The 15948-nt window shown below is 39.7% G+C and overlaps 2 protein-coding genes across 2 annotated transcripts in view; both read right to left on the bottom strand.

Annotated features, from left to right (window-relative positions):
* LOC109853493 (TWiK family of potassium channels protein 9-like) overlaps positions 1-15948 on the bottom strand; it is a 196551-nt gene that overhangs the window by 161877 nt on the left and 18726 nt on the right. The window lies entirely within an intron of this gene.
* On the bottom strand, positions 591-1910 carry LOC109853495. Its single transcript, XM_020425676.1, has 2 exons — positions 1602-1910; positions 591-1072 (listed from the first exon to the last, which is right to left on the bottom strand). Exons 1-2 carry the CDS (start codon positions 1785-1787, stop codon positions 764-766), a joined length of 495 nt encoding a protein of 164 aa, XP_020281265.1. The 5' UTR covers positions 1788-1910; the 3' UTR covers positions 591-763.

Below are 15948 nucleotides of genomic sequence, written 5' to 3'. Positions count from 1 at the left end.
AGTTGCGCACGATCGATCGCATGAAAACAGAGGCGCACGAAATTTTCTCTTCAGCATGCCAAACCCCGTAAATTTCTGAAGCTATTAAGTTTATCGGCCCGGGTAAGAAGCTCCTAACTTTTATAAATGGTCGTCTTGCTTGCGGTGCGCAATTTGCTCAAAAAAACCTCACCGTTCCTCATTTTACTTAATTCCTCCTCCGCAGCGCGGACGAAATGCGAGAGATCGGAGCGCAGACGTCGGATTATGACAGAAGTAAATATATCATTGCGCTAGAAAACAATCGACTCGTTGTCTCTCTCGTCGATATTTCTATTGGCCATTACGTATCCAAAGAAATATTAAAATGTCAGTATAATTAACGACAATTTGATGACCGATTGAACGTGTATAAAAGTCACATCGTTATTCCGTCTAACGCGATGATTTGTATTATTTTTCGAACGTTCGATCACACATGCGCGCATCTGTGGTAGTAATACTATCAACGAACACAGATCTTTTTATTGTTCGGTAACATTATATAAAATATAAAACGTGTCAGATTTACTGTAATTTTATACAGATACCGTCACAGATCCAACGCGAATCAAACGTTTATTAATAATTAAATCAATTCTACATTTTGTTTGATGGATAATAAATAATAGTTGTTCGCGCGAATAAACACACATGACTGTGTACAAAGAACAGGAACACGTACGGCATGTCTCGCGAAAACATCCTCTTTCTTTCTCGCAAGATAGTAAATAATTTCACTTTGTCACACAACCACGACGTCATTGACAAGTTTATCCACCAAATTCGGATTGACTGAGACGGAAGGGCTGTGGTGCGTTTTCGAAACTTTTTTGCTATTTCGCTTTCCGTTAACAATTCGTCGAAGCCTCTTACGGTCCTTTACTCTGACAGAATTGATCTTCGCGAGAAGCGGCGAGGGCATCGACAATCTCGCGAATCGCATGGCGATACGATTCGCGCGATCCAATTCGTCGCCAGTTGGAAGAAAATAACGACCGCGGTATCTTCGCAGAATACCGTACTTCACACCTCGTTTCAAAGCCGCATTCACCTAAAAAAAAAAAAAAAAACAGTACCGCGAATGTTCCAAAACTTTGCAGAATAAAATGATATTGTCAAAAAATATCATAGCATGTACGTATTTCTCAATTGTAATCGCGCAGATATTAAATAATGTGATTGCGTAATTTTCTTTCGTTACATGTCTGAGAAACGAGCTTTACAAAATGTTTGAATTTCTATCCATTAAAATATCGTTATTCAGAACGAATCGCGGAATTGACATGAACTTGGCACTCGTACGCGCTTTACATACGCATGCCCGTGACAGTGATTGATATGAGAAAGTAGAAAAAAATTTTTTTTAAATTTTCTGACGTGTTGAATTTAATTTCGACGTTATCGTTCTTTCAGTTAAAACAATGATACTGAGATAATTATATAAGATATTCGTTAAACTTGACTAATATTCGTCATGTTACGTACGAAATAAAGTCAACAATGTCACATATAAATACACAAATTTGTACACATATAAATAAACAAATATTTAATTAAAATTATATATCCGAAGCACTCACTTGCCGTTTGACGCGTTGTTCAGGCAAGCTCGAGGCGTAACTAATGTATCCCGTGATTTGTTTCGATGTAGATCCTTTGGTTTCCCGTAAGTCCTGTATAGCAGAGACGACTAGAGCAGCGACTTTCATAGGTCTCACTCTTTTTTTCTTCTTTCTTACGTCTCCCTTTCCGGTCATCCTTGACATTTACTGTTACGGCGCGTGTAATTCACGTTATTTTACAGAAATAACTTTTATTGTTTTGCGAACAAAGTAGAATTTGCATAATGTGATTGACACAAGAAATTTATATCAACGAGTCGACGCGTTGTCAAAGAATTCTTCGTTACTATCGATTGTGTTTTATCAGTTGTTTCGATCGTCGAAACTATACAAGTTCAAACTATATTCACACGAAATATAACTGTCTATCCTAAAATATCAAAATACCTACTTATTTAGTCAGTATCTAATTTCTAATTAACACATCACAAATTAATTATTTTAATGAAAGATAACCTATTATATTGATTTAAAAATTATTATGTATTTACATTTAAACGTGCAACTTGCACAATTTCGCTCAAAAATCTAGTATTTTTCGCCGCAAAATCACGCACTCACATAAAAACTCTCTCAGAAACGCTAAATAATACCGTGTGATAAAGAGAAAAAATAAAATGCAAAAAGTGCCGTAAATACTAATAGTCTTATGTTGCAGCAGAGTTTGTAGAACAAATGTGACATCACGCTGTATCGCAACTGCGCCTACGCAATGCATAAAGCTTGCATTATTATTATTATTTTTTTTTTTTTGTATTTTATGTTTTACACGCGCTCACCTCGAGTGAGCTTTATCGGCGTATTCTCGGCGCGCATTTTGCCCTTCTTGTCCCCCAATCAGTCAACTTTACGATAGGCATTACTTTCTTGGCGAATGAAAAAAGGCAACCGTTGAATAATACATCGCCACCGGCCGGAATGCACTCGCATAGGGTATCAACTCCCGGAGGGGAATGCAATCGTCTTTTTTTTTTACAGTCCCTGGCCGGAATATGCGAATTAGTCATCGCATGAGGAAGAAAAAAAATGAGACGACGGCGATACGCAGAACGGGAGCATTACCGCAGTGATTGATGGTCGGACTGTGTGTGTTATCAGCTGCAAACGAAAGTACACGGCGCGCAATAAGCTCGAAAGTCAGAATTGTTATGCAATCATATACGTGTCCCGATAAGACCCGACCGCTAATAACGGCGGACGATACGTTGTACAAAGAAATTCGCACGCGACCGCCGCAAAGCCCAGCAATATCCGCACGCAAGCGCCCGCGCGCACATTTGCATAATAAAAAAAAGGAATACAATTACGCGGCGAACGGCCATGTCGGCCGTTGCTCGGGAACGTATTTTTAGCTGTAATCGGCTGGTATTAATCTCCGCGAAACCACTTAATTTCACGCCGCGTTGAATCGCGCCAGTTTTTCACTTTCGTGTGTGTGACTGCGAGCGAGTGCTTATAATTTCAAGATTTTTAACCCCTCGTGCAGCTATTATCTTGTTTTTGTTTTTTTTAATTTACTACGTAAAATTACCGACAATTCCATTCCGACGTGTCATTATTATGTCCGCGCGCTTCGCGTTTGTTTACAAGCAATGTACACTGAAATTTGATGTATAAATTTGCGTGTGTAAAAAAAAAAAAAAATAAAACTCTTTCGCAAGGTAAATCTCAACAAGCGTGTAATTTCATGTTTCAACGTATTCTCGCTGCACGCCGTTTTATTTTTTCAATCAAATGGAAAAAACATGTTTCTCACGTTCTACGCGTACTAACACAATATTTCGCATCACAATTGCTTATTAATTCTCACGTGTAATTGAAAATGCAACGCGCGATCTTCAATGCAAGCCGAATTCCTCCTTCCGGTTTGTCGGCAGATTAAGCACGTGTCAAGAAATATCGAAACAAATTTATTCGTATCGAGAGTTCAAAAAAAAAATAAATAAAAAAAAAAACATTCCTAAAAATAATTAACGCGCGTAACATCGACTATTTAAATTCTCAACGGTAATAATAATCAAAGCCACCGGTCGTGGATATTACGTGATGACAACGGAATTTGCAATACGTTTAACAACGACAGAATGAAACATCGCGGCGCGCTATTTAAAAAGCAATAATATGCGAACATCATCAAATATATCAGTAATACCGCTATTGTATTTCGCATACGTTCACGATGTTTGTTACGATCAGTTTGTTGCCAATATTTACTACAGTCCGCGTAAAGTTCCATCGCGAACAAACTAGACAAAATGAAACAACGTTGAACTTGTTAAACTGCTGAAATTGTATTATCAAAGCCGTATGTTTTTCGTGTAAAATAATGTTTCAATATTTTATATTACTTCTGTACCTTATACGTGTGTTCGTGTGTGTATACACGTATACGTCACGGCTGTTTGACACAATTTTCTATATTTTAAATTAAAAAATATTTAATTTAACAATGTTTCGATGAAACCTATTCTTTCTTTGTGCTCAAACAATAAACACTCTTTGATCGATTTTAATATATTTTGCATTTCGTTTCGCTTTTTTATATTTGAGCGTCGAAAAATTTTTTATATTTATGTCGATATTTAATTCGTCCGTGTGTAAAACATCCTTCCTCGGCTGTTTCACACGTGAAAACATCTTGGCGAAGTAAAGTGTCATAAATTAATCGCGGCATATCAAGCACGATCTAATACATTCCCTGCGGCAGCTTCGTTCCCTTCTCTCCTTTCTTCCGGCTCATGAGCGTCGATTATTATCCGCGCAATTACCGCGTCGGTAGCTCGCGGTTAGGAAAATACCGATTCCGAGCTGCTCACGGCATGTGAGCAGAAATTTATTAACAGGCATGCGTGATCGCTTATGCACGTACGTAATAAGGTTTAAGCGACGTGCAGGGCGAATTATTAAGCGAGCTCGAACGGCTATCGGCTTCGACAATGCGTTCGGCCATGCTTTATCGTTTAATATTCTAAGTGGTCGTATAATCAAGTGACGTTACCACACTCGTAAAATGCACCGGAGCGAGCTAATTACGGACGCGTTACGTTATGCGCATAGATTTTAGCGGCGACCGTCTGCCAGAAAATCCGCAAAATATTATATTTTACGCCGCATCTGCTGAAATATGCTGTAGACTAAAAGTCTCAGCGCGATGTGAGAACGCGCGCTAATTTATTACACAGGGCAAATCTGTTTCCCGTGCACGTATTATTTTATGTACATAAGCGTGAAATTGTATAAAGTGTGATAAGTTTTTAAAAAAAACTAAAAACAACCTTCTTTAGGTTCAATAAGCGCGTCAAAAATTGTACAACAATTTATTTGAATTTTGCGTCAATTTTTTTCACAAAATTAGCGAACGCTAAGTTTACTCGATAGTTTCAACGAACACTTATTAAGATTACATTCGGTGTGTATGTATCAACTTTTCTCCGACATTTAGACGATTATCGTGTTTTTAAATTAAGTTCTGTCGATGTCAATATCGTCTGACATTGGAAATCTCTGATATAAAACGAAGTTTTCGCTAGGAAAGCGGTCAATACAAGGAAGATCAATTAATCTTTCGTTCTTCGAACGGTTGTTGCTAACAAGACGACGAGGATCGTGTACGTGCGGTCGTGCAATTTTCTTTCGTCGGGAGTAAAGTCGGATGAGAAACTCGCGCAAAATAACGGCATTAAAGCAACGGAAAAGAGAGAAAACAGAAAAGAAACGTCGACGAAACGCAAATTCGTGATCTTTGTTAATTTGCGCAACGGAAAGTTCTACTACGGAGATTGCATCCTATCAAGATCATACCGCGCGCGCGGTTTTTCGAAAAATCGCGGCACCGCATCCAAAGGACCTTCAATTACAGTCGCATTTCAATTGCGTTACTTGTTTTCTTCGTTTGCTTAAACCGTGATCAGCGCAAAAGCCACTTCTCGGAGAACGCGATCCCTCATTATGCGCGCTGCCGCGCGTATAAATAGTTTTTAACGAAACGTAATCCGTTGCAGCGCGACGTGGCGGCGGGCGATTACGGTGCGATATAGCGCAAATACACGTTGTTCAATTATTTCATATCTGGTTACGCGATAAATCTCGAAATCGACAGAAGGTCCAATCCGGGATTGCGTGGAGCTTTGTGAGATATAACGGTGCCGACTCTCTCTCTCTCTCTCTCTTCCTCTCTCGGACACATCGCCCCGAATGAATGTAATTTGCGAGCGAATGATTAATGGCCGTCACACAGAGCGAGCCCTGAGTAAACTACTGGCGATGCTCTTCTTCGACTTTCCCATGAATAGATTACGTACATATAAGCGGACGCGGCGAAAGGGGAAATGGCTTTGGAGTTTGAGCGCGCTACGGAAGTTTCGAGAACCACTGCGTTAAATAGAAGATACCCCCGTGGAGGGTTATGCGTGATATGCGCCCCCGCTGTTAGACGTATGCGAGCATACGTGGCACACCGTGAGAGTTGGAAATGATCGATCCAGAAACAAGCGGGATCGGACGAAAGCCGGCAGACTTGCAGACCGAACACTTTAGTCAGTATGCAGAATGGAATGGCGGGGTGGCGCATCGTGGGAATTACCGACGTTCCGATGCATCATTGCAGGATTGTGCAGTTTCCGCACAGGGCCGTAACCACCGATTGGACCTTCCCGAATGCAATTGATCCATAACCAATAGCTGCACTCGCGCTAATACCATAACACTCGTACGTCACTAACATCTGAAACTCCATTGATTACGCGCTAATTCCCGGTCGCTCGGTGCTCGAGAAACCATCTTTAATAAATTTAAATTATTCAGATGTCCAGCGCTGACCAGCGCGCGCGTTCACCTGTCTGTGTGAAAAACACCTGTATTTTCTACTGTACGTTTATAGTGAACACGTTTTTTTTTTCAAAAATATTGTGTATTTTTATATGTTTAATCACTTCTACGTAACTCTATATGCAAATAACCCCAGATCGACAACATCTTTTACGTACTAAAACACGTCAAAAATTTCCGTTATCAATTCGAAATGCAGATAAGCCGAGCTAGACAGCTTTACTGCCGGCTCCCTGGGATCTGCAACGCCATCGGACCTCATGAAGAATTCACCCCGGCTAGAGTATATATTCTGGACGACGTTCGAGCCACGAAACTTGTTGTTGCACTAGCAGTATCTTGCTTGAAACGGGCTCCACGGGGAACGGCGTGCCTCGTTAATACTTTAATTTCGTGTAGCAGCTTTCTGTAATACTGCCACGACCCGACAAACGTAGTCTGACAGCATACGAAGTTTCTACGAGCCGAGGCTTAATTGTTTGCTTACTGAATTGTTGTTAGTTAAAGTGGAAAGTTGCTGATAACTCGACTGCGACGGAGACAGCAAGGAAGAGAATGAGAAAAGAAAAGAAAGAGAGAGAGAGAGAGAGAGAGAGAGAGAGAGAGAGAGAGAGAGAGAGAGGAAAGATGGATGGAGAGGATGGTGAAAGGGAGTTGGATAAGAAACAGCGAGAAGAAAAGAGGAGAGAGAAAGCTGAAAGCGAGCGGAAAATCGCATATAGCCTTTCCACTGTATACGTTAACTAAGTACATACATTGTCGATTCTTCCTTTCACAAATCGACTCCGAAATCTCTGTAGACTAAAGTAAAAGCGACGGTATAAAATTCCTCGGCAGCTTCATTGGCGCTTAATGTCTATAGGCGCCGAACAGACGGAAGGTTTATTGATCGTGGTAGATACTAGAGTAATATACGTTAGACGCGCAACTTCCTTTTGGAATAATGTAAGGAGATTGATGAGATGCACGATTGTACCGGAACGGAAGGAAATTCCAGCGACTTCGTTATTGAGCGCCACAAAGGATCTAAGAAATTGTGTTCATATTTGATAGATTGACAATTACATCTTTTCGTTCTCACTGTTGTGTCTCTTTTGAGCTTATCACACATTAGTTAATAAGAAAATCTGTTAGATCTCGTTGTACGCGTGCAAAATTGTAAAGTAAATTGATTTCGTTTAAACATACAAAAGCACAAAACCGTTCTTAGAAATACTTCTAAGTTAAATTGTTATAATTTTGTCCCGCAAAGCGACAAATTAATGCGCGTTTGCGTCTCCACTTGCTTCATAAAGTGTCAAGAAACATTAAATCCGCCATAAAAAGCTCACAAAAGCCACAAAAGAGCTGTTTCCTTAACAGATTTCAGTTTTGAGTCAAAGATATATCGTGAAAAAAACTTGTTTCAGTTCTCTACATGTTACACTTGCACATTTTGTGGTCACATAAAAAACATTTAGAGAATGATATTTTCATAATACTTCAAGCAGAAAATGATCAAACTTTTGTAAAAAAAAAATAATAATAATAATAAGCAACGTACGCTTTTTGCGAGAAGAGAAAAAATTAACAATAAAAAGCAGACGTTATTATTTTTATGTACATATCTCTGGCTCGATGCCAAATCGGAAGCGCTAGGAAAACTTCTTTCAACGTAACATCATAATTTCACGTCCTTTATCCTGACCAGCCCTAACCCAACTACGATCAATTTCACCTTTAACCCAAACCGTCCACTTGAACCTCTGCCAAAATAGTATGAGAAGTTACTGACGCCCTTTACAACATTACATTAGGCTATGGATGAACCGCGTTATAATGAGAATGATAATGAGAACTAATCGTGAGTATAATAATATTACGATAAAATATCGTACAAAATCTACGCGAGCTTATACACTTTCAAAGTGCGATCATTACATATAAATTATTCTACGTGCGAGCAAATACTTGGAAATATTAAATAAAACTATCTTTGTCATCGGAAGACAACGTATCAGATTTTGCCACAAATTTAATCCTAAACAAGACCTCGCGTCAATTTTGTTGTTGAGTAGCGTCCCGGAATAGCAAGAGAGAGAGAGAGCGCTGATGATGGCTTGCTTGTGCCAGCATTACCGTGGTTTCGGAATAATCCGAGATTCGGTCATTCGAGCCGCTTACGGTGAAATATAAACAAGAACCGGATAGCTCGATACAGAGTCACGACTACTCTCTTTCTCGTTCTGTGTCCGCGACGATAACAACGACAGTTCGCCGAACAATTTCGCGTAGCCGGGTTGCTAATGCAATGTCGACACCAGTCGAATACATTTGCAAGTGTAAGCCGAGCTCTACGCTCTCTCGACGTTGGTGGCTCTGACCAAATATCAGAGGGTGTGCGCGACGAGAGCGCAAACCCCGTTTGCGCCGCGCTGCCTCCTGGCAGAAACGACTGGAAGCACCGACCGCGCAACGATCGACTCGCGGATTGCATGGCCTCGCATCACGACGATTCAGATTCCTCGCAGTCAGGACGAATGCTGCTGGGTCGGGAGCATCACCATTGGACGGGGGGAAGTTCGGTCAATGCGCGCGGATATTGTTGACCGACGGTTTATATCACGGAACACGGGAACTGCCAAGTTTATTGTAAATGGAAGGGCGGCGCGCGTATATAAAATATGACGATTACGACTGCGACGAAAATTGGATCACATTGGCAGACGGCCTTTCCGCTCTGCGTGTGGCGGCAAAATGCACCTGTCGATATGATCGAGAACACTCGGGAGGATTTTAAACTGTACTCGACCCGTTTGTTCTCTCTTCTCTTTACGTACGATTAATGTAGCGAGATCCCGGGGCTCAATTCAGCAGGGAATGCTTTTAACTTCACAGAGTCCTCTATGTATATTTGTACAAATTTGTACATAAAGTAGAAAATTTATTCTCGGTTGTCTTATTTAATGTATAAATATAATGCAAATCTCTGGGATATGTATAGATCCATCTATAAAATGTATAAAATGTACTATTAAATAAATAATCTAAAAAATATCTATAGCGTGTATATTCTCTCTTCCTCTCTCTCTCTTCCTTTCTCTCTTTGTCTCTAAACGCGGTGGCAAGAATGTTTTTTTAAAAAGTGATGTTGTTTCAAAAATTCACATACATAAAAATTGCACATACACATATTTGTGTATCACATACATAATATTACAATGCATAATACGAGAAAGAGAGAGATATAGAGAGAGAGAAACTAAAGTAGCAAGTAACTATTTTTGTTGCAATTTTATTGTTGTTTATGCAATTCTCCATTAATTATTGAGCGTATACGTTTCCGCTGGTTGCATTATGTATTTGGTTTTTAGCCACGTTCACAGACGCGGTGCAGAGACCGTAGCACATTCGTATTCGTCAATATATATTCGCAGCTGCGAAAAACGTACGCGCTGACATACATGGTGCATGGTGCGTCCCCGATTTCGATGGAACCAGTGAACTGAAATTTCAACGAAAAACCGTATATTTGGGACACGTGTTACACGAGAATTTACAGCCCGCTATCTTCTCTGCTGCGTGAAGCTACCAGTTCAAAGAGCTCTCAAAACTTGCGTACTGTCAAAAACACGACGAAGATTACTCAACCACCAAAGTTTACGTACACACTGTGTCAGAGACTTTTTGGTAACAGACATAACACATAAATATACAAATCTTTCGATACTTGCGCAATTTTCTGTGTGTGTGTGCAACTGAGAAGTAAGATGCGCTCAGTATCTATTTCACTCCTTCAGCGAGTTCTTCGATTGAAATAAAGTTGTCGGGAAAATGAACCATATGACACCGGACGCATAGTATGCAAAGACGACCGTGGGTCAGAAAAAAAAAAAACCAGTCTGTCTGTGGGTATAAAAAAGTTTCTTCATTTGTGTCGCGTGCTCTCATACGTCCAAGCCAAAGTTTCGAAAGTCTTTTGCCGGTAACACGTGTCCGGCGACTCGCAACTTCTTCTCGTCCCGTAGAAACGCCGGCGCGAAATTGTCGAAGTCACTGATCGAGAATCGCACTGGCTCACATCTTTCTATCCCTCTATCGAAACTTCGATTTTTTTTCTTTCGCCGAGTAATATCCCAGGCGCCTCCCGTCACCATTCCCGTCGCCATTCAGGACGAAAAAAGCGGAGCAGGAAAGCATACGCGCGCGTTGATGGAGTGTGTCATCTGGGAGTGAGCACATCTCCGTGGGATTTTTGCATGACAGAAAAAGCGCGAAGTAAGATGTAAAAAAAAAAATTCTTTTTATCGCGTAAAATGTATTTTTATATAGTGAAAAATATATATGATGTTATACTTTAATAATTTTTTCAGATTTTTATATTGTTTTTTTTTTTTAGCGGAATAACGCAATATTAAAGTATTCAAAAAATAATATCATGTTTTTCAGTAAAATCCGATATCTCAATTTTATAAACTATAATTGAAATACACACGAGATAATTTATATATAAATATAAAAAAATCGTAGTATATAATCCTAACGGAAAAAAACAAACCCGCTGAGACGCTCAACTCGAGAAAGAACATCGGTTTTACGAAAGAACACTGTCGGAAAATGAAAGAACAATTAGGCGCCGTGAAAGCGAAGAAGACCGAAAAGAAGCATGATAGGGACCGAAGGAAATTAAATCTACCCGTCTTGCTGTCTTCATCCGCCCTCATTACAGCGGCAGAGCGTAAAGATCTCACCGAGAGGGAAGACATTGTTCCATGAAACGAGCAAACAGGAAATTTGCGATGCTTCCAGTACATAGTCCCTCCCACCTTGACTTGTATACATCATGTATACACGCTTGTATACAAGACGTTTCCGTGAAATGTATGTCAGATGGCTGTTGCAAATACACACTTTCTGTGTGTTCTGTCTGCTTCGCAAACACATCGTAATTACGATTATTTTAATCAAGAAGAGAAAAAAGTAGAAAAATACAAAAAAGTTTGCGATAAAAATAATGATTAAAAAAATGGGAACACTCTCTCTCTCGCGCGCGCGCGCGCGCGAGACAAATGGATCATCAAGTCGTTTCAAAGAAAATTCGTTCGATATTGTAGATACAAGACACTCTGCCGTACGCGATTGTATGACACAGAGCTGTCACACGCTGCTAAAGATCCGCGATGATTATCAACGTTGAACGTCTCTCGGTTGATGGAGATAGTAATCTGATTTCAACCCCGGCACGAGCACCACGGAAAGTGGCTTGACAATTCAGGACACTGTACTCGTGATTAGGTTTATTTGCGGGTTACCACCGAGAGCTACGTCCAACATCCTGAAAATCAATGGCTCCTATACTGTCGACAAGGAGAACATACGGGGACAAGATAGAAACATAGGAACGAGATTATCAGCCAGACAAGATTGAAACCGGTCAAACAATGGCTTTAGAACACATGAATAACCGGTGTAATCAACATGATTGCAAACAATTTGTGAATTCGATAACGCATTAATTTCGAGAAAATTGACACTTTGGCGTGACTGTGCGCGCGACATGTATATACTATAAATATATATGTGTATATATGTATATTTATGTCGCATACATGAATTTGATTATGCCATTCGATTTGGCAACTTTCGTTTCCTATGACGCTTAGAAGCGAAACGCATTGAAAATATCGGATACAAATTTTTTATTGTGGTTTGCCGGAAATACGTTCGCGCGAAGAATTATTGTCCGCGGATTCGGAATTCAATGTGCCGAATGCTTTTTCTAACACGGCTCTTGGATTATGCAACACCAATGCGATGCTTATCAATTGCAATCATGGATTTGTTCCGCATCGCCGTATCGCGCGCGCCCGACGTAAAACAAAAATAAAAAAAAACCACAGCGCGATTTTTATAGCGAAATTGGAATTTTAAATGTTGTAATCCGTTTTTTGGAGAATAATGTTTTTAACGTTAATACGTGTCACGTCGTAAATATAATATAATATATTCGCGAGAGACAAGTAATAAAGTTTTTTTTTTTTTCAGTCACATTATACATATCGTCATTTTCATTTCAATATCGAATCCACACGAAGCACGGCATCGCGCGAAGTTTTCTATTTTTACATCTAATATCGAATTCATTTTTATTCCGCAAACTAATGTAATATGTCGACAAAACCAAATGGAATATTTGTCACTTCTCCTATGAATATTGGCGCGCATGTTTCATAAGTGAAAAAGCAACAACACAATTTTTCAATAACAAAATCTCGTTGACATGTGCAGAGATTACATTATTTCCTATGCCGCGCGTTCATGTATGTATGTATGTGTCCGAGCACTACATCGAAATCTAGTTTTATCCTATTACCAAACGAGCGACCTAACACCATATAAGAAAGAGGTGGTTGGTGCGAGAGATGATAGCACCGCACGGAAAACATCAGGGGACCGACCCTTGGGACACGAAGGTGGATGATAAATTTTAGTGTTGCGTTTGCCGTCAAGAATTTCTTCTTCTCCTTCTCATTCCCGTCTATGTCTCTCTTCTTCTCTCTCTTTCTTTCCATCTGATGATGATAGGATACTAGAATTTTTAAGACTTCTGCCTCACAAAGCTGACAATGTCTGTCGAAGGGTAGCTATTTAGTTCGGTCTTTACGTCTGCCGGCCATAACCATCCTCAAAGGTAGTGCTCATTTGGTCAGATAGGACCATTCCTTCGTACGTCCATCCTAAGTGTTTTCGAGCATGAAGCGGAAATGTCTTCTGAGATCAACAGACCGGATACTTGACGTGGATCATTCAGGTTCGTCGGCCGTCTAAACCGTCATTTAATATCTCCTCTCGAGAGAGTCAAGAGGCGAGGTGTTCTATACATATATATATATATGTATAGAACACGGATATAAGGACACGAACAAAGAAAGTTATTTACGTTTCTCCGGTAATTAAATATCAATTTAGACAATGTCACGTCGCCTAGTCAAGGGAGTCTTAAATCATAGGTGTTTCATTTTTGATGGTAATTCTAATCCCGACGCTAAACACGTGAATTAATTAGCTCGCCCTAAATCTCTCTCTCGCTCAACGTTCAATTAAATGATCCAATTAAGGCCGGCGCGCGTGCGAACCTATAAAATAGTAAAACCGGCTGTTCGTCATTTACAGGCAATCTGGCGTCGCTCGGTATCCGCTGACGCCATCATTTTATCGATCGTTGAAAATATAATTGGCCGTTCAGGCGCACGCGGTGTTGTAAGCGTCGCTAACGGTCGATCGGAAAATCGCGTGACGTGCAACCGTGTGCCAACAAGTCCGCGTTCGACAGAAACAGTACATCACCATAAAGAGTAAGGACTAATGGAAAAAACGATGCTACACGATGATGCCAGGCACGATCGCGTGTCCGGCCGCGTTGTTATTTACTTTTTATAACAACACGCGATTATTCGTCTGTTAGCGTATAAAGTCGAACTCTTTGTGTGTCGATACATGGTACAAATATTGTATATTTTTTTTCTAAGCGATTTCTTTTTTTTATAAAAATTCTATAATATTTATAATTTCTGTTTTAATTTTTCTATTAGTGTGATAATGACGATTATGTAATACGCCAGGCTCTGTAACCTTCGAGCGACTCGAACTGTACAAAGAAAATCGGAAAGAGAACCAATCATTATCGCGGGATAAAAGGCAATAAAAAATGATATCTTCACGCGCTTTTTGAGAAAGTATTATTTCCGTACTCTGATCTATCTCGTGTTGTAACAAGCGCAAAACTTCGTTCGTCTCCAAACGAGCTTGTCCACGTGCATCAATCAATCTGAACTCGAAGTGTCCGCTCCGTCGTGGGAGAGAGAAGTGAACAGTTTTGCGAATAATAAATTAACCAAAGCTCGGATTATAGGTAGAGCGGGATTACCGCCGCTCGGCGGGATTATTCAACTTTTATCTCGAGCGGAGGAAAAAAACAGCGAGACAGACAGAAGCAAGCGAATAGAACGACGAGAAAAAGAAGTTTCGCCCCGAGTGAGAAAGAAACGAGCAGGAATAGGAAATGAAGAAAAGCGGGAGCGCGCAGCAATTCTCTTTCTCTTCTTACCTACCCCCTTGGCAATTCGCCGATCAGATAAATCCAATCAGCTTACTCATCTACCTACGTGTAGTACGTAGGCGTCTACTAATGATCCTTAAATTCGACCAAACCCAATCGAGGCCTTTTATATCCTGATTGTATCGAACGCGTAAGACGAGCTTCGAGATTTCTTAGGTAACAAATCTCATCAGGGGAATTTCTTTCCTAAGAAATCTATATAATCCTACCTTGAATGCATCTAAGTAATACAAAATAATTCAAGCCCGCGTATACAATAACACAAAAAATTATTTATCATATTTTTTTCACCTTCTTTTGTACACTCGCTGTTGCAACACGCGTTTACACATTAGTAATATCTTCAACTGTACAATATTTACGCAAAAGTTTATTTACAATAAAGCTACACCGCACTATTCTCCCGGTGTTAAAATATAATATATTTAATAAAAACGGGAGGAAACAAATATTTACATTTATTTCTCTTGTTAATCGTTATTTCTAGTAATATCACAATACGGAAATCAACGCAGAAAAAAACTTTGTTGTTTTCACAACAACAAACGTAAAAGTGGTTTCGGCAAAACCTCCAAAAAAATTAGTGATATCAGCGTTATTTGATTTCAAACCGCATGAGAGTGTAAATATGCGTGATGTATCCAACGTTCACAACTTTTTTGTATAAATTTTATTGTTATCTCTTCCCAGCAAAATAATTGAAATTTAGAACAGGATGTGTTACCTGCAGAAGTGAACTGTCGTATGTGCGAGAGGAAATCAAAAGAAATAAACACGTTTATGTGCTGTTTTGAAAATTTACATTTTTTAGCAATGAAAAAACATAAAACTTCTAGTCAGTCAGATCGCGAAAAAAAAAATTTATTTACCGCTGCTAAACTACCACATTAGCATGCAAATAATATTTTCCGTTGAAATTTACCCACGCTCATTAATACATCCAAATAGATATTTACGTTACAGTGCAGCAACTGTGTTTCAACTGTCTTCGATATAAATAGCGCATACAAAAATTATATAATTTCGCTTTTACAATTGAATAAATAATGAAAAAAAAAAACACTCTTTTACTTTTCCTGTTTGTTTTATTTTTGACCGATTTACTATCGCTATAATAGGATTAAAAATGGACGCGAAAGAAACTACCCCACGTTTTATTAAAATTCTCGATATTTCGTCATCCTTCGAAAACAGATTGCTGTTGTGTTGCTGATACGCAGAATTTATCGCTCGGATATCAAGCAATGTGGCTTGCCGAGGACACGTACAGACCCGTATATAAGATCATGGTTAGAAGCTTACGCGGGTATAACCGGCCAAGTCTAGATACTAGACTACCGGTCGTAATGCCTCCTGCAGGATGTCACCGTCCCATAAACG

This window comes from Pseudomyrmex gracilis, unplaced genomic scaffold (genome assembly GCF_002006095.1).
Source record: "Pseudomyrmex gracilis isolate BER0280 unplaced genomic scaffold, ASM200609v1 scaffold_49, whole genome shotgun sequence".
Lineage (NCBI taxonomy): Eukaryota > Metazoa > Arthropoda > Insecta > Hymenoptera > Formicidae > Pseudomyrmex > Pseudomyrmex gracilis.
Note: the sequence above shows the minus strand (reverse complement) of the source record. Positions and strands in the feature narration are given on the sequence as shown.

Coding starts and splice junctions, on each gene's coding strand:
- LOC109853495 (XM_020425676.1), bottom strand. CDS start 1,787: ATGTCAAGGATGACCGGAAAGGGAGACGTAAGAAAGAAGAAAAAAAGA. Junction 1,073..1,601: donor AACAACGCGTCAAACGGCAA/GTGAGTGCTTCG, acceptor TTTTTTTTTTAG/GTGAATGCGGCTTTGAAACG.